General features: G+C 42.7%; 1 protein-coding gene across 3 annotated transcripts; it reads right to left on the bottom strand.

The window, feature by feature from the left end:
- Window positions 1-254: 254 nt before the first annotated feature.
- On the bottom strand, window positions 255-11,074 carry pan2 (poly(A) specific ribonuclease subunit PAN2). 3 transcript variants are annotated; one of them, XM_031565852.2, is made up of 26 exons: window positions 10,864-11,074; window positions 10,052-10,352; window positions 9,605-9,774; window positions 9,366-9,486; window positions 9,041-9,118; window positions 8,626-8,896; window positions 7,866-8,208; window positions 7,398-7,494; window positions 7,172-7,291; window positions 6,955-7,074; window positions 6,379-6,507; window positions 5,828-6,027; window positions 5,476-5,624; window positions 5,047-5,153; window positions 4,859-4,957; window positions 4,427-4,515; window positions 4,108-4,249; window positions 3,629-3,766; window positions 3,484-3,543; window positions 3,276-3,366; window positions 3,008-3,165; window positions 2,598-2,741; window positions 2,258-2,437; window positions 1,226-1,319; window positions 830-1,030; window positions 255-713 (listed from the first exon to the last, which is right to left on the bottom strand). In XM_031565852.2, exons 2-26 carry the CDS (start codon window positions 10,337-10,339, stop codon window positions 679-681), a joined length of 3,624 nt encoding a protein of 1,207 aa, XP_031421712.1. In that variant the 5' UTR covers window positions 10,340-10,352; window positions 10,864-11,074; the 3' UTR covers window positions 255-678. The 3 variants fall into 3 exon arrangements, with proteins under 3 accessions (XP_031421712.1, XP_012686447.2, XP_031421713.1); XM_012830993.3 differs by having other exon boundaries at window positions 10,052-10,349; window positions 10,864-10,993; XM_031565853.2 differs by having other exon boundaries at window positions 842-1,030; window positions 10,052-10,349; window positions 10,864-10,992.
- Between the last annotated feature and the right edge of the window lie 8,532 nt (window positions 11,075-19,606).

The following is a 19,606-nucleotide window of genomic DNA, read 5'->3' as shown; positions in this document are numbered from 1 at the left end:
CTTCTATGCCTTTTTTTAAAGCTCTAGTACTTTTTTAATCACTTGGAGTTATAACATTATGGTAACCGAAACATTTATTTAGGATAGCAAAAAACGACATGTTGCATTAAATATATGTAAAAGGGGTTCCCTGGGATTTTACTATTCCTCAGTTTTCTCAATTTTGATTGTTGACATTTAATATAATATTATATATACTGTATATATATATTTATTAATGATATATAAGTTGATATTGAACATTGATGAAAAGAGGAGTTTGAAAGTTCTTTAATAACCAATGCAATACAAAAAAAATAAATCACATTAACAAATGCCAAAGCAAAGAGGTGCATAAAAAAATTGTTGCATCCAGTGCGAGGCCATGATACTTCTGTGTTCCTCTTCAGGTTTGCCGGACCTTAGTACAATCAGAGCTGCCATGTTCTCTCAGAGACATCTGATACGATAATAAAAAATGACGTTGGTAATTTGCTGTGAGATTGACCAGACAGCTCTTCCATAATGGTTAGTATAATGCATCATTCAGTCTTTCACACATCCAGTGTTCTGGAGCTTTGATGGCATTTCAAAGTTGAAGAAAAAAGCAAAAATCATTTGAAAAATGCAAATATGAATCCACAATGTACATTTCTCTATCAAAGGTCCATTGAGATACGAGTCTTGGTCGGACATTATTTACAGCTCCATCACTGAGGGATACACTGATGACCCTGGGGACACAAGCAGACAGACAATTACATCCAGCAGCACATGCCAGACAAACGGACAAACACAGACCACCTTCAAAGCCCTGACAAACATCCCTTGCTGCCTGTCAGCTTCGTACTTTTTGGGCTACCTTGACCATCTGTGGGGTCTGCTTCGGGAACTTTCCAATCCTGCTTGCGTCCCTTTTCATACAGTCCCTTTAGAACTTTCCGGACATCATCATTGCCCCCTCGGCTCAACTCCAAGTACTTCCTGTAGAGTGCCAGGGCTGTGCGGGCATCTTCAATACTGTCGTGTGTTTCACCCTGAATATTCAGATCTAAATAAATAAAAAATTTAAAAAAAGAGTCATTTTTGCAGGGATCAGAACAGGCTAGAGGTGTGAAACACATGAACAGTACAATATTAGTAGGACTGGGACTAGGATAGATAGTTTAATAGGACTGTGCAGGTAAAACAATACACAATACATAGACTAACACACATATTTCTGAAAAGAGTATTAAATACTAACCCAGAAAGTACCAGGCAAGGAAACGCAAAGAGATCATTCTCTTGCGCGGCATGTGGAAGAGGTACACAGTGTCGACAACCTGGTCTTTTGGCACCTAAAACCAAAGGCCATAAAACAGCTAATTACATGACTGTCAAAGAAACAAACTGTTCTGAACACATACCAGGATATTTTCCAGACTGATGTTCAATTTTGCATTTTCAATATAACGAGTAACCCTGCTATAAAAAGTAAAAGTAACAATGTAAAAGCAAAATACAATGGACAGTATTTTGTAAAATGACTACAACTGATGCAGATTTATTTTTATTTAATAATCAATCACTATGAACATGAAGTCTGGATGTGACATACTGTGACGGTCGTGGTGCGACCGCACATGAACTGTACACTCCGGCCCCATGTTTGCAACCACTAGCGCACCCAAACACTCATACAACTGATTACCTTGGGTCCTTGCTAATTACTCTGCTAATATTGCCTAGGCTGGCAGGAGGGACACCTGGAATGGTCTGGGCCAGACCACTTTGATAAAGTGTTTTTATATACTTAGAAAGTGCTTATTTTATTACCTAGTTATTTTTTTGTTGTTTAAAACACTGAGGAATACTATGTTTATGTTTGAGGGTCTGTCTTGTCATTGTGTATTGTTTGTTTTGTTGTGTCTACCCCTGTGTTTAGAAATGGTGCTGGCCGCCAGGTATATGTGTTCATTGCTCTGTCTGGTTTGGTTAGTCTTGTCAGGTATGTGTTCCTATGTAGACCGTATTCAACTGCTGATTTTTGTCCTCTACCCATATAGAGGCTTAGCAGGTTCTGTTATGTTTTTAGACTGCTGAATGTTGTCCTCTGCATAGAGGATGTATGTGGAGACTGTTGCTTTTTGACCTCTGCTAATTCAGAGGCTTAGCAGTTCTCCAGGATATTGGAAGCATAAATAAACATATATTGTTAAACCCTCACTCTGTCTCTGAGCTTTCGGGCCAAACCCACATTTTTGACGGCAACTGAGGCTCGGTCCGTCACACATACCAATAAGTTAATCACACGGAAGTCCTTTTGTAAGCCATGGCCCACAAACCGAGCCCCTGTGTCAATGAGGAAGCGCAGCTTGAGGTAAGTGGACTTGAGGGTAGTTAAGTGCTTGGAGGAGATCTTTGCATCAAGATCACCAGGCTTGATTCCAGAGTACTGAGTCAGGTAGTCAACAACCTACAGGTATAAAATGATCCAGAGAAACCATTAGGAATAACAAGAAATTAATTTGTGAAAAAATGCAATATTATCAGGATTATTACATAAATACTTGCTATGCTACCGTGTTCATAGCTTACCAGCAACCTTTACCAGTACAGTGCTCTAAAGGAGTTACCTGCTCTTGGGTGGAGATATAGTCATCTATGAAGGGCACTCCCTCGTTGGGCCCCTGTCCCCTGACGCAGGTGATACGAGCCACAGACATCTGGCTAGGCTTGATGGTGGATTTAGTGCCGTCACTGCGTAGCTCTGCCTCCTCCTACCATTGTCCAACCATGAGAAGAACAAGCACTCGCTTAGAGCTACATCTCAAGTCAAAAGCCTCAGGGAACAACTTCAGTATAGTAGATTTTACATTACAGTTCCATACATCATTTTACTCGATTTGGGCTGCGTACACTCATTGTTATGTTAGAATATCCTTCTGCTGACATTTACAATGACTTATGTATCAATGTATAACAGCCAGTGAGGTATTTACTGATCTATCTTGGTACCTCCAAGCTGAACACGTCACATCCATACCTGATTGAGTGTGACAAACTCAGCGTCCAGTCCCACCAGATCCGACGTCTGGGGCATCTCGCTGACCATGAGGGGGATGAAGGTAGCATGACTCTTCCTCTGCTTACGTGCCAGAGAGGCCTCGGTCAGAAGCACACTGGCCTCAATGGGATTTTTAACTAGAAAATAATAATAATAATAATAATAATAATAAAAAACCTCAGACACACTTCATAACACAGGAGCAAAAGTAGACCAGGGTGGGAGAGCAAGTAAATGAGGCTCTTACTGCGCAGGTCATATTTCGAGTGGTAGTCCCTCTTGGCGTAGTAGAGAATAGCTGGTATCTTCCAGTTCACATCAAACTGGGCGGCTTCAGTCTGCCGAGACAAAAGGACACAAGGGTCTTAGATGTCTGAGATTCTTGTTGAGATGTCCCTTCTGGGAAAAGCGGGTCTAATGAATATTTGCAGTTGCTGGAGCTGTATTTGATTCACCTTGTCGATGGGTTCGATCAGGAAGTCGTTGAACAGGTACCACTGCTGGTGCGTCACACCCTGAGTACAAACAAATGTGGTCAATCTTTTGGAACCGACCTTAAAAAGCCCCTTGATGCCTCAGATACCCATGCGCCACACTCACCTCCTTCCTCTGGTGGTAGGTCTCCCCTACTTTGATATGGGCCACCAGGTTGCCACCGGTGCGGGCGTCCAGCAAGTGCGAGAGTGTCACCACCAGATCATACACAGCAGCCCCCTCATCCTCCTCTGCTTGGCTTAGCTACAAATTAGCCAACAGAATAGCTCCTCAGTTTCTTTCGAAAGCACAGTAAGTTACAAATGTTGCCATCCATTGTAACACACGGCACTGTCGAAAACCGTGCTAGCCACGATTACAATATACACAGCAGCTGTTGAGTTAATGCTGAGTCAGTGATGAGTCAATGATGAGAACAGACATCCTAGAAGGATGAAAGCCTCAAAGGATATCTGCCTGGAGAGCCAAAAAACATTTAGGTACAATGTATTATATTAAGAGGCAGTGTACTTGGCTTCACCATCTCGGCAGGTTATTTTTAAGGAGGCAGGTAGCGGCCATGCCGTGGCTGCCCCAGGACTCACCTCCTCTCCCTCGGGCCAGCTGCTGACCTCCAGACCCTGGCTCTTGCTGATGGACATCTTCATGCTGAGCGGGATCCACACATGCTTCAGGTCCTCCGCCTTGGTGGCAAAGGTCAGGCCTTCCATGTTGGGCTGCTCGTTCCTACACAGAGCCAAGCACACTGGATGACTACACAACGCACGCCATGTTTACGTGGCCATTCATACCATCAGGACGTTTTAAATGTCAACAACCATCATTATATTCACACGATGGTGTTGGTCTTGGTAAATATGGGAGTCGGGTATTAGCATTTCATTTAGCATTACTTTTACTTACTCTAAGCACCATTCTGTTGGTGGGAGAGGTTCAGGCTTCGGCTTCGGTGGTTCTGCAGCTTCTTTCTTCACAGCTTTGTTATAAGCATACTGCGGCACAAAGAGATTTGGTCCCAATCTTAGAACTGAGTGAGGCTCTTTGAAAAACCTACTTATTGGAGAACTGACCTAGTGAGCTGTTTGTTGACAGAAACTACTTCATACACGTGGGCTGCAGAAGAATCTTTTCAGATTGAATAGGGCAATATTATCTGTCATTTTGAAAAGAGGGGTGATATGCCTCTCTATATAACATGAAGAAATCGTGGGGACATTTATATATATATATAAAAAAAAAAGAATAGCTAAGACAGATGGTAGGACTGCTCAGATGATTGCCTGTGAGGTTGAAGCCCTGACCACAGCACCAGCGACACAAACATCAGCATCTCACCTCTGCCTGCGTCTTCCAGAACTCCACCTCCTTCACACTGTTCACCTCGCAGTTGATGACCAGCACATCGGGCAGGCAACGGATGTTACGCGTCTGCACCTGAGGACAGACAAGACAGAAAGCTGTTGGACCTCTGGTGTGCTGTGTGTGTGTGTGTGTGTGTGTGTGGGGGGGGGGGGGGCTCTTACTGTAGGTTGGTACTTCTCACAGTTCTCACACCAGGCCTGCGTACTCTGCTCCAGACAGATGCTCTTCTTCAGAATCTCCGTAAATTCATGCTCTTTGGAGGCTTTCTCTGAGGAAAAAACAGGAACAATTTAAGTTATTACAATATTATTGTAGGCTACAAATATTGTTACAAGAAATGGAAACATGAAGGGACTGGTAAGAAACATCAGTCCAAGAATTGCTCAGATTAATTAAGTCCATTTTAAAATAAGGAAGTGTAAGTCAAACTCTGTAGTGCAAAACATGTCCGTAGTGTAAAACATGTCCACTGCTGCAGCATGAGTGAGCTGCAGCGAGGCAACTAGCGTGGACCAAGTCTTTGGGCTAACCCTGCTGAATATAATAATAAAATAATAAAAATAATAGCGAGTGCGGGTCCAGGAACTGACCAGTGGAGTTCTGTTCGGGGTAGTGCAAGGTAAAGAGCAGCGTCAGCGAGGAGCGTACGGTCTCCTTCCCACAGCGGCACAGGCTGCTGTTCTCCACCTCACAGCCAAACAGACGGCCAATCACAGACTCTGCCGATGAGCCCTGGGCACTGTCACAGGGACACAACAGAAAGACAGCTTTAAAAACAAAACAACAACAACATTACAACACTGGCGAGGCTACGCTTGGTGTGGCGAAAATGTGAAGCGCCCCGGTTTCTTTCTGCTTGTACACAATATTAGAAATAACCCATAAACCCTTCTAACAGCTGCAGTTCTGTAAGTGTGCTATCTGGCTTGAGGGCCCCGTCACCTGCTGGTGGACCCCCGGTAGGCCTGTGGCCCCTCCTGCTCCTGGGTCTCCTGGTGAAGCTGGGTGAGGATGAAGCGGTTCCAGCTCTGGACGAGGCGGCCCAGTCTGGCCTTGCCTGTCTGCTCGTCCGAGTCGGCCAGGATCAGGCCCAAAGCAGACGCCTCGGGAATGGTGCGGAAAGCACGCAAAAAGTTACTGGCCTAAATGATGGATAGAAGAAAATGCAGGAAGAGGAGAGAGCAGGCCAGGGAAGGAAAGGTGAGCACACAGACTGTGGAAGGGGAATCTGGGGAAGCATAGAGCCTATATACGTTCACTTACTGGAGGCATCATCATTACGTCAAGTGAATTCAGTGGGCCTCTTCCCAATCAGAAGCATCACAAGACTATCAATGACAGGCCTGTACTGCTGCATGCATTACACCTCTGCACTGCTCACAGCGCTGTGTGCTGCCACAAATGCATCAACTGCCACATATTGTTTGCCATAATGCTATCAATGAAAAATAAGCACTGGAGTCCTACATGACCCTGTGGCTGTGCTGACCAACCTGACAGGGGTCTCCTCTAGACAGGTCCAGCATGTGGAAAAGGAATCCAAGTTCACAGGCCAGGCAGAACTCCTTCTGACACAGGTGATTCTGCACCAGGCACCGGATTGGCTCCAGGAAGTACAGCACCTTCAGTGGTCACAGCATATGATGGACAAAAGTACAACAGTTACTTTTTAATAATACATTCTTGTATTAGTATTAGAGTATTAGAGTAGTCATGATGAAATTTGTCTCTCTCTACTTAGAATGTTCTCTTTACTTTGAAAAACAATTGATTTAAAAGACAACTAAGTTATTTCATGAATGTGAAAATAAAACAGATAATGTGGGACTATGGTCGAAAACATCCAAGAATATCTGAATTTGTTTTAATTTGGTAACATTGTATTATTAATTCGTTTTAGTAAAATTACTAACAATGCACTTCCCAAAGAGGCAAAACGTAGGGTACTTAAACTGAACAACTGAAGTACAGATCTTAGCAGAAATAACTTACTAATTACAGTTTATCGATGCCAGAAACATCTGACAGTTCATCCATATTATATCATATTGCAATCTATTCCACTATACCTGGATCATGCTGTTGCAGTATGCATTGGGAATATGAGGCTCCAGACCAGCGAAGAGTGTCCTGTTGTAATGCTTGAAGTCGAAGTCCTCAAGTCCAAGTTTGGAGTATTTAATAGTGACCTAGACATAAACACCAAATACATGTAATCAGAGAACTACTAATGAAAGTGCAGGAGACAGTAAGGTCACTTTATATTTCAGGTCAGAGCATTGACACCTTGCGATATTTCTTTGGGACCATGTATAAGTGTGGCTCTTCATCTCGACCAATGGGGGACTCTGGTTCTTGGTTGTAACTATCGTACTCCTGCTCGATCTCTTTGATCTTGTAGGGAACCTGTTTGAAGGCACAAAGCTTCAGTCAGTTACACTTGCGGTGCACAAATAGGTAATGCTGATCACCAGATTGGATATATATTTCATAGAGACGGTTCACCACTTACCTGATTTCGGGGGCGTGTGCGAGGATTGGGGGCGTAGCCAATGAAGCCCACTGTTTTCATGGTGCGCAGAATTTCTGCATCTACAGGGGGTGCACGTCTGTGGATAAAAAAAAAAAAAAGAGAACAATGAGGTCAACTACCCTTGCAATACTTCACTACCATCAGCAGGTGGCAACCTTAATCTACAACACAAGTCATCCAACTGTTTCCACGTTCATGTTCACATGAAACACTGAAGGTTAAAATAAGATGCATTTTCACAAACAATACCCTGTCTACACACATCTACTAAGGGGCACTAACACAAGTCTTTTGAATATATAAAACATGAATACGGATAAGTAAAGAAATAGAGGCAGACTACTAATAGCACTAATAATACCCGAAAAGACACACCATTAAACCCTAAAAGCTATATCTGTACTTGTTAAGCAATAAAGAAAGGATTTGGCAGCTTTGCACACGCACCTAGGGCTAGGAGTCGCCAGTGTGGAGGACCAGTCAGAGATCAGGGGCTCGGTGGTCAGTGGGGTGGGGATGAGCGAGAGCGGCATCAGGTCATGCCCCCAGTCCAGCTGAGGAAGAGAGTCCACCTGGCAGGGCAGGGCAAAGTCTGTCTCACGGGAGTACCCGTTGAAGGACACCTCCGGCGTGCTGGACCACAGGTGCACGCCGCCACCCGAGTCTCCAAAGGACAGCGCCTGCTTGTTGGAGGACACGTCGAAGCTCATGAGCAGCTGGCCCCCTGTGTTGATGTGGAAGATGTCGGCCAGACTAGCCAAGCCGGTGGGCTCACAGAACTGACACTGGCCTTCAGGAAGGGAAATGAGAGAGAAGACACATTAGGCTGTACAAAGAATCACTATTTCAGGCACAATACGATTGGATAATGATTTCACCTCATCATCTGAAGACTACATATGGGTAGCTATTTAGTGATATGTTATTTATCGATAACAGAGTCTTTTTAATTACCGCTGCATAAATAGACAGGAAGTTTGTACAGTCGTGTACTGTGACACATTTTTCAGTCCAGTTCCAGATGCTCACATAGATTGTAAATAAGCAATGGTAACAATATCCAGAAAAATCTATGCAAAATCTATCCAAAGAATCCCTGTAGACTCTAGTATCCAAAACATCAATACCCAACAAAAATGTCAACCTAAGCCAACTAAGTGCCACAAATCAGACAGAACTGTATGGAGAGGGAGTGTAAGGAGCGCACCACTCTGAGAGGTGATGAGCAGACGGGCGGTGTACGTGGGAATGAAGCGCAGGAAGAGCGGGTCCACGTGCACCTGGAGCGGCGTGATGGCACGCATCATGCGCAGGTCGAACACCATGAGGAAGCGGTCACAGGCCAGGCCATTCAGCCCCCGACTGGAAAAGCCACACGCCGCCAGCAGGTTGCCATGCACGTCGAAGTCGGACAGACTGCCCGAGTAGGCATCAAACTCGTGCTCCATCTTGAAGGTGCGAAGGTCACGTAGGGACATCTGCATGTTGATGCAAGAAGTATGAGGCAGGGAGAGGGGTAGAATGGGGCGTAGAGGGAGTGACGTATGTATAACATAAAATGATAAAAACATGCTCTAAAATCAAGCAACCGATCATTGAGTGACATATTAATAATATCTCACCTTGCCAGATGTGGTTCCACAGAAGAAGAAACGGTTGGACTGCCTAATGATGGCTACTCCGGGAGCTTCCACATCAAACTAAGTAAGCAAAGACAAAAAAAATTCAGACAGGAGCAACAAAAAAATCATTGAAAATATATGTGTGAATGACTCAACTTTTGTCTGCCAATGTACTGAAAGACACATTAATCACATTTAGACCACAATACATGTTGCACAAATGGTTGCAGACATTCCATACAATCAAAAGCAATAAAGTTTGAGCAATGACGAGGTCCAGCTGTATATTGGAGAACATATACACATTATACACAACTGTCCTCACCTTCTGGGTCTCTTGCACAGTGCTGAGGTCAACCTCTGTCACATAGTTCTGAAGTCCACCCATGAGCAATGTGTTGTTGTCAGTCAACAGCAAACTGTGCATGTCAGCTCCCTCCTCCATTCTACATCACACATCACAGACAGATGTCTCAAGCTCGACTTTTGTCAAATGTATTATTTGTTCCCATGAAGCAATTGCAACAACAATAAAATGACAATTTATCATCAAGTATAACTCACGGGTAGTCAAACATGACAAGTCCCCCACGAGTATGGCACTTGAGGTTGCTCTTGGTAAGGAACAACACGCCTGTCTCCATGCTCTGGATTTGACGGACCTCATCAGTTAGATGCGCCTGGTATGAAGAGTACCGGCCCATGGTAGGACCAAAGAAGGAACTGGCATGACCCTACAGAAAAGAAAATCACTATGTCAGAAAAAAGGAAGGTCAATACAAGTTTATCTTCAGTGACCTGGTTTCCTTAACTAATCATTTCATTTGTGCAATAAAGTGGGTGTGCAATCTAGTGATACAAGGCAGAACATCAGAATTTGAACTGCTCTAGTAAGCAGTGGAGGAACTTTGCCTTTGTGAGACAAACATACTTTTAGGAATATGATTGGACACATCGGAGACAGCAGGGCCTAATAACGCAAGGGGCAAGCTGAACAAAGTTATCCCTTACCCGGTGGTTTCCCATCCAGAGGAGCTCCTCCTGTACATCGAAGTGTGTCGCTGTGACGGGAATACCAACTTCCGCAGCGACGCTATGTAGCTCCGAAAACATCCCCTCCAGAAGATGCACCGAGTCAGCCCCTGGCACCGCGAGGCCATCTTGGTCTAGCTCCACACCTTGTAACAGCGAAGGGTCCATCCTTGGATCTAGAGAGGGTTCTAGACCTGGTTCGAGGCTACCATGTAACCCGGACGAGTAATCGCCCAATCCAGGATCCAGTCCCTCGAAGTTCATCATGAGGACAGTTCTGCTGAATGACACATAACGTTATCTCATTTGCAAAATGTACATCATGCAACTATCTAAGAGAGCAAATGGTATGGCAACAGAGTCTAAACTTTTCCAGTTCATTTTGAAAATAAAGACACTAACTAAGAGTTGGATAATCAGACTGTAACGTTTACCATACGAATGAATTAATAGGCATTCGCCTACTTTATTTACCCATAGCTAACGTTAGCATCCTGCATACAATATCCTTGCAGAATGATTTGTTTATTTTAGTTTATTTCAGTTTTTTTTATTTCAATTCATCCTCTTGTAGCATGCTTCACAAAACAAGTAAACTATCGCTAGCTAGCTATATAGCTAGCAAAACAGCTAGGGTAACGTTAGCTGGCAAGCTAATTCAAACTACCAGCTACCTAAGGTTAGCTAAGACAAGGGAACTTAAAAGGAACTTTGTGAACATCAACTGAAGAGTTTCTCCAAACTCCAGAACATACAGCATGGCCCCGCATATCTATTGCAGTTTTGCCTACCGTTAAACACTGAGATAGTCCACTGCCCTACATTAAGTTGCCCATGGTCTCACCAACAATAACATTCGCGCACTTCCTGTAAGAAAGGCGCGTCATTACTTCGCTTTGAACGGAACCAATAATCTTCGCTGTCAGGAAAACGTCACTTCTTGTCATTAACAATATAATAGTAGTATGGGAGTAAAACAATAAATAAAAAATAGTAGTATGGGAGTCGACCGGAAGTTTGTAAATTTTGGTATTAGCATTCTGTTGTGGGGTGTGAGTTAAGAGTTGTCTGTAACCATGGATACCATTCTAGAATCCCTCATGTGGTAAATGACATAGCCTCTGCTGTAGACAAGAAACAATGTTGTGCCGCTTTATTTATTGACCTGTCGAAAGCTTTTGATACAGTAAACCATGAGATACTTTTTGGCAAACTGAACTCCCTGGGATTTGATAATGTCTCCCTCAGATGGTTCAAAAACTACTTCACGGGTAGAACACAATGTATAGATGTTGCAGGCCTTACATCTGAGGCCCTAGTAATTCATTCTGGTGTCCCTCAGGGCTCTATTTTAGGCCCGGTATTGTTCTCACTTTACATTAATAATATCTGTGACCATCTAGAACATTGCAAAGTCCATTTTTATGCCGATGATACAATTTTGTATGCCTCAGCGCCCTCTATAGATCAAGCAGTTTCAAACCTTCAACATGCTTTTGATTGTGTACAGGATTCCCTAAAGTCCCTCAAATTGATGCTGAATGAGTCTAAGACTAAATTCATGATTTTCTCCAATGGTAGAAATAATGTCCCCTCCACCCATAGGATATGCACCCGTTCTGGGACTAATATTGAGCAAGTTCCTTGCTATAAATACCTAGGTATCTGGCTAGATGATAGGCTGTCATTTAAATCACATGTTCTTGACCTAGCTAAGAAGGTTAAAATTAAACTGGGTGCTCTTTATAGAATAAGATCTTGTTTTACTTTTGAAAACCGAATGGAAATAGTGCAATCAACAATTTTGTCAGTTCTTGACTATGGTGACATTGTTTACATGTATGCTGCACCCTCTACCTTAAAACTCCTGGACTCTGTTTACCATAGTGCTATTCGCTTTGTTACAGGAGACGCTTTCAGGACCCACCACTGTAACTTATACAAGAATGTTGGTTGGTCCCCTCTAGCAGACAGGAGGGAAAAACACTGTCTTTTATTTGTTTATAAAGCCTTAGTGGGAAAACTGCCTAATTATCTCATGTCACTTTTAAAATTAAAATCCATCTGTCATAATACACGGTCACAGAGCCTCATCTCCCTTGAAATCCCCCTTACAAAAACTAATATAGGTAAAATAGCTTTTAAGTTCTTTGCTTCCCATAAATGGAACACTATTCAAGTGGAGTTGAAATTAACCAAGTATTTGTCTGTCAACCAATTTAAGAGCCTTTTAGATAATAAGGATGTGCCTCAATGTTGTTGTTTTGAATGATTCTCTGATTTAATTTTTTTACTTTATGTTATTTTATTTATTTATTTTTTATGCTTAATTTCTGAGTTGTTTGGTGTGTGTGTTTTTTTTTAAATGTATTTTGTCTGTTTCGTTTTGTTGTGGTTTGTTTATGTATTGTTCTTCTGTACTATGTGGCCTCAATCAGGGCATTGCTGCAAAAGAGCCCTGTGCTCAGTCAATTTCTCCCTGAATAAACAATGATGATGATGATGATGTGATACGATGTATCCCATAGTCATGAATAATGGATCAAAAACGTGTCACCTGTCGCAACATTCTTCATTTCTTCTTGTTAGCCATGTTGTTGTGTTTAGCAGGAGTGGGCTACAGGTAGCGCATGTTGTACCGTGAATAAGGGCCTTTCTTTACGGATCCCGAGTACAGCATGCGGTTGCATGCAGCTGTTGCCAGCCAGTTGTGCACTGTTGTGTATCTTGCCACCCTTGCTATCCTAACTAAAATAACTTTACCAATTGTTTTTAGACTTTGTATTTGTTAATATCAGAGGTGGCTTAAATGTATCTCTTATTTAGAATAAAATAGAATAGACTTTATTTGTCATTGTGCATTAGATACACAACGAAATTTGTTTGTCCAACCACTAAAAAAAGTGCAGTTGTGCTGGGTGGAGGGTAGGAGGGTTGTGTGATTATTTAGTTCTGATGGCCCTGGGGATGAAACTGTTCTGCAGTCTGGAGGTGTGGGCTGTAGTGGCCCGGTAGCGCCTGCCAGAGGGTAGCAGGGTGAAGAGATGGTTTGCGGGGTGAGTCTCATCCTTCAAAATGCCACATGCTCGGCGGAGGCAGCGTGTCCTAAAGATGTCGTCCAGGGGAGGCAGTGGAAGTTCAATTATTCTCTCAGCAGACCTGATGACCCGACTGAGGGATTTCCTGTCCTTGTCTGTGCAGTTGACGTACCATGCAGTGATACAGTATGTGATGAGACTTTCAATGCAACAGTGGTAAAAAGACTTAAGCAGCTCGGGAGACAGGTTGTTTCTCTTCAGTATTCGCAAGAAGTAGAGCCGCTGCTGTGCTTTCTTGACTGTGGCGGTTGTGTTCATCTCCCATTATAGGTCCGCTGAGAGCATAACTCCCAGGAACTTAAAGCAGGAGGTCCTCTCCACTTCCTCACCATTGATGATGAGGGTTCGCCTTTTGCCGTCTGAAGTCGACTATGATCTCATTTGTCTTTCTGACATTCAGGGTCAGGTTGTTTTCTTTACACCATCCTGTCAGTCTGTCAACTTCGTCTCTGTAGGCACTTTCATTTTCGTTGGTGATTTGTCCTACCACAGTCGTGTCATCTGCAAATTTGATCACTGTATTTGAAGGATGGGTGTCAGTGCAGTCATATGTGTAGACGGAGTAGAGCAGGGGACTCAATACACAGCCTTGTGGAGCTCCAGTACTGAGGGACAGGCTCGAGGACTGGTGAGGACCCAGTCTCATTGTCTGCGGGCGATCTGTTAGGAAATCCTTAATTCACATACACAGGCTGCAGCTGAGGCCCAGATCAAGGAGTTTGGTGATCAGCCGGTTGGGGACGATGGTATTAAAAGCCGAGCTGTTATCTATGAAGAGTAGTCTCACATATGTCTCTTTCTTGTCCAGGTGTGTCAGCATTGAATGGAGGGCTGTGACGATAGCGTCCTCAGTGGACCTGTTTTCCCTGTAAGCATACTGATGCTGGTCCAGGGAGCGAGGGAGGGCAGCCTTAACGTGCTTCGCCACCAGCCTCTCAAAGCACTTGGCGATGATGGGAGTGAGCGCCACAGGTCTATAGTTATTTAAAGTGCTGATGCTTTGCTTGGGCACTAGAATAATAATTGCTGTTTTAAAACAGGTTGGTACGGCCGCTGGTATGCGAGCTGGTATGCGCATTCTTTGAGCACTCTTCCTGGAATGGCATCTGGTCCCTCTGCCTTCCTTGTGTTCACAAACCTGCGTCTTACCTCCTCTGCTGTTACCATGGCTGTGTGGTCTGTGCCAGCAGGTGGGGGAGCAGCTCCATTATCTAGCCCAGATGTCTCGAAGCGGGCATAGAAGTGGTTGAGCTCCTCTGCTAAGGAGGCATTGGTGTTTGTGGGTGAGTTGCGGCTTCCCCTGTAGTTGGTGATCTGTTGTATGCCTTGCCACACTTGTGTTGGGTCTCTGTTGGTGAAGTGGCCCTCAATCTTCTCCCTGTACATGGCTTTGGCCTGCTTGATGCCTTTTTTCAAGTTGTGCCTGGCTATGCTGTACTGTGCTCTGTCACCTGATTTGAAAGCTGTGTTGCGCTCCCTCAGAAGGGCCTGGACAGTCATCCAGGGTTTCCTGTTAGGGAGAATCCTGATACGGGTGTTGGTGGTGATATTTTTAACGCAGGTCCTGATCCAACAGAGGACAGCAAAGGCATACTCATTCACTTACTGATTAAAAACAAGGTCCAGTTTGTTCGTTCAAAGCAGTCCTGGAGCTGTAGAGATGCCTCTTCAGGCCACTTCCTAACAGTTTTGATGGTAGCTTCTTGTTTTTTAAAGATGGGGCGATATGCTGGAATCAGGGATAGTGACAGGTGATCAGACTGGCCCAGGTGTGCGAGGGGTGAGGCCCTGTATCTCTTTTTAATATTAGAATACAAACAGTCCAGAATATTTTTTCCTCGAGTTGCACACTTTACGTGTTGATCAAAGCTAGGCAGCACCGTCTTGAGGTTGACATGGTTAAAGTCACCAGCCACGATAAACCCCCCCCCCCGGATAAGTGGTCTGCTGTTTGTTTATAGCTGCTAGTAGATAGCCAAGTGCTGCATTAGCGTTGGCATCTGGTGGGATGTATTTTGTTACACGTTCTGACCCATGGTTTCATAATCCGTCCATGTGTGCGTGTCCATAGCAACAATACACTACAACGTGAAACATGAATCCATCTATCACTCCAAGCAATATACATTTGCTGACCTAAATAAGATGCTATTTGTTATTACTTGAGGTTATTTCAATAATTGACCATTTTAAGCTTGGCCTACCATTTTATGGGAGCGATGAGGGACAGGTGGGGCTTAAAAAGGCCCCCTTGTTCAAAGTGGGGAATGACAGAAAAAGTTGGAGAACCATTGCATTAAGTACAACTACGCATATTGGCAGGCAAACTCTACCCACTGACTGTCTCTTTCCTCCCCCCCCTCCTTTCTTCCCCTCTTTCTTTGTCTCTTTCTTCTATAGTCTCTCCACCTTACTTACTTGAAGAAACTCTTGGCCCACACTTACCCACCGCCGACATACTGTCATGCACTTACTGTATGCTACCCCATACTCTGTGATAGCTTTACCTGCAATGTAAATAATTGCCATAATCGACATAGTTTTCGGTTCCATTACTCTACTTACCCTTGTAATAAAAATCTACGAGCACACTGTATACCCACTAAGCCGTTCTACAATACTTGAAGAGGTTCTGCTCAAGGTTTCTTCCTGTTAACAGGGAGTTTTTCCTTGCCCCTGTCATCAGTGTGCTTGCTCGAAGGGGGTTCAGGCCCTGTAAAGTTTAGGCACTATATACATAAAATTGCATTGAATTTAACTGAATATATTATGGTGCACTTACACTTTTAAGGGGAATAAAAAGACAAAAGTAATAGGCTAAATTCAAGTAAAAGAAAAGACAAAATGTATTAAAGACCTGTAACACCCTCAAAGATTGAGAGTTGGATTGGTCTTGATCCACATATATTTATTAAGTGATGTTTACTGTAACACATACAAAACACATTCGTAAGGACAACAGCGCAACACATACGTCTGTCTCCTGCTGGGAATAATCTATTTCCTGCAGGAGCTAGCTTAGATACCGTAACCACAGTTTCTAGCGCGCTGCTGCCACCTAGTGGTAGAACTGGTGTACTTAGTCATGCATTAACCCTAAATCATCATCATCATTGTTTATTCAGGGAGAAATTGACTGAGCACAGGGCTCTTTTGCAGCAATGCCCTGATTGAGGCCACATAGTACAGAAGAACAATACATAAACAAACCACAACAAAACGAAACAGACAAAATAAATTTAAAAAAAAAACCACACCAAACAACTCAGAAATTAAGCATGAAAAATAAATAAATAAAATAACATAAAGTAAAAAAATTAAATCAGAGAATCATTCAAAACAACAGCATTGAGGCACATCCTTATTATCTAAAAGGCTCTTAAATTGGTTGACAGACAAATACTTGGTTAATTTCAACTCCACTTGAATAGTGTTCCATTTATGGGAAGCAAAGAACTTAAAAGCTATTTTACCTATATTAGTTTTTGTAAGGGGGATTTCAAGGGAGATGAGGCTCTGTGACCGTGTATTATGACAGATGGATTTTAATTTTAAAAGTGACATGAGATAATTAGGCAGTTTTCCCACTAAGGCTTTATAAACAAATAAAAGACAGTGTTTTTCCCTCCTGTCTGCTAGAGGGGACCAACCAACATTCTTGTATAAGTTACAGTGGTGGGCCCTGAAAGCGTCTCCTGTAACAAAGCGAATAGCACTATGGTAAACAGAGTCCAGGAGTTTTAAGGTAGAGGGTGCAGCATACATGTAAACAATGTCACCATAGTCAAGAACTGACAAAATTGTTGATTGCACTATTTCCATTCGGTTTTCAAAAGTAAAACAAGATCTTATTCTATAAAGAGCACCCAGTTTAATTTTAACCTTCTTAGCTAGGTCAAGAACATGTGATTTAAATGACAGCCTATCATCTAGCCAGATACCTAGGTATTTATAGCAAGGAACTTGCTCAATATTAGTCCCAGAACGGGTGCATATCCTATGGGTGGAGGGGACATTATTTCTACCATTGGAGAAAATCATGAATTTAGTCTTAGACTCATTCAGCATCAATTTGAGGGACTTTAGGGAATCCTGTACACAATCAAAAGCATGTTGAAGGTTTGAAACTGCTTGATCTATAGAGGGCGCTGAGGCATACAAAATTGTATCATCGGCATAAAAATGGACTTTGCAATGTTCTAGATGGTCACAGATATTATTAATGTAAAGTGAGAACAATACCGGGCCTAAAATAGAGCCCTGAGGGACACCAGAATTAATTACAAGGGGCTCAGATGTAAGGCCTGCAACATCTATACATTGTGTTCTACCCGTGAAGTAGTTTTTGAACCATCTGAGGGAGACATTATCAAATCCCAGGGAGTTCAGTTTGCCAAAAAGTATCTCATGGTTTACTGTATCAAAAGCTTTCGACAGGTCAATAAATAAAGCGGCACAACATTGTTTCTTGTCTACAGCAGAGGCTATGTCATTTACCACAAGGGTTGTTGCAGTAATGGTACTGTGGCCAGCTCTGAAACCTGATTGAAAGGGGCATAAAATTGAGTTTAAAGATAGAAAAGAGCTAATTTGCTCATTTACAAAGGATTCCAACATTTTGGCTAGGCATGGGAGCTTGGAGATCGGCCTATAATTGTTCATTTCATTTGGGTCTCCCCCTTTATGAAGGGGCACCACTAATGCAGATTTCCAGATGCTAGGAATGTAGCCAGAAAAAAGTGATAGATTAAAAATGTGGGTCAGGGGTCTGGCTATAATGGGGGCAGCAAGCTTCAAGAGACATGGGTCTAACTGGTCTGCACCCACTGAGCTCTTCATACATTTAGAATTAGAATTACATTAAATACTTCTCAAAACTCTCTTCAGGCAATAATATTGCGCTGAGGGCGCAACAGACCCACCGATTCAAAAATATTCAAAGGTTATTGGGGTTTATGATAACCAATTAGACCAAGGCTTGCCGATTGCAAACTATCCTTCAGGCAAATTAGATAGTCAACTGTGACAATGGCCTTGAGTAGACAGTGGGCTTATTTTTTAAGTCAAGGCCGCCTAAAGGTAAACTCATTTGAAGTAGGCCTACTCTACAGGTTTAATTCATTTTGGCTATTGTAGGTAGGCCTAATAGCACTGCGCAATTGAATTTATAATGCCTAGATATGGCTATGATGGGTCATATCTAGCCTACAGAGTATAAATTCCCCATCGCTTTCCTATCATGATCAGTACAACAGACCTTCAGATAAAAAAAGAAATTAAGTGTCTAGCTGATGCTAATAAGGTGCTTGCCTCTGTACTTTTTCAATAGACAGTAATTGGCGTATATGGCGACTGTTGCTATTTTCTTAGAAAGGACACTCAGAGCCTTCACTTAGTACTCTTTGTCAACCTGTCACCACACACCAACAGTAGCATTAGTGATTAAGCTTTTATGGCTGTTTATGTTGTTCTCACTTCCTCTGCTTCAAAGCAAACATGACCACTGAAAACATTTCTCCAACTTTCAGAAGAGGAAATTACACCATTCTTCTACACCTTTAAGTGTCAAGAATTTGATGGAAATTCTGAAAGTGATTAGTCAATTCATAAATTCTAGTGACACATTTGGAACTGACATGGAATTCTAGACGGGCTTTATGAAGCCCCCCTCTAGGATTTGAATGGTCATAAAGTTTTTAGGCCATAGCCAAAATGGGCAGCCCCAAATGCAAAGAATGTAAACATTGGTATAATTCAAGAGGCGTTTTTATACAGAATAGACTCTGAAGAAAATTATTCTGGTCATGTCCGCATTCATAATTTTTGTATTTTGTTTTAGGTAATGAATTTAAAAAGCACCTCTAACACAATAGGCCTAGTTAGGCTACATAATTTATTTCTCAAAATTTAGAATGTTGAGGCTACCCCAAACAAATGAGTCATACACTACTTCTCATTTCGCTTTCGGAGTCAAATTAGGCTATATGTTGACAGAAAGTAAGACGGAAAATTATTATGGTTCACGGCACAACAAGGTTACAGCAAATACAAATGTTCATAGACCTTAATATTAAAAAATATATATATTCATAGACCTTAATGATTGCATAGAGCCTTCTGGTACATGCTTAGATTACTCATGCAGACTTGCCCAGACTTGGCCATTCAACCTGAGGTCATCGTTCCAACCAGTTTCCCTTTTTTTGGTACACATAACATTTTATGCATTCTCTGCTTGTTCTATGCATTCTCTTCTCGGTTACGTGGTTTATTTAAGACCCTATTAGAATCCAAAATGTGTCATTCCAAGAACAATTAGTTACAATGAAGTTTAAAATCTGAATAGTTTATCGTTGAACACTAAAATAATTCTCTCAAATCTCTCATAAGACCCTGGCCAGCTCTGACACAACGTTGCAGCAACGTTGCTCCTTTT

The sequence above is a fragment of the Clupea harengus genome, chromosome 4, assembly GCF_900700415.2.
Source record: "Clupea harengus chromosome 4, Ch_v2.0.2, whole genome shotgun sequence".
Classification (NCBI taxonomy): domain Eukaryota; kingdom Metazoa; phylum Chordata; class Actinopteri; order Clupeiformes; family Clupeidae; genus Clupea; species Clupea harengus.
The sequence above is the reverse complement of the archived record's forward strand: the minus strand, read 5'-3'. Positions and strand labels throughout refer to the sequence as shown.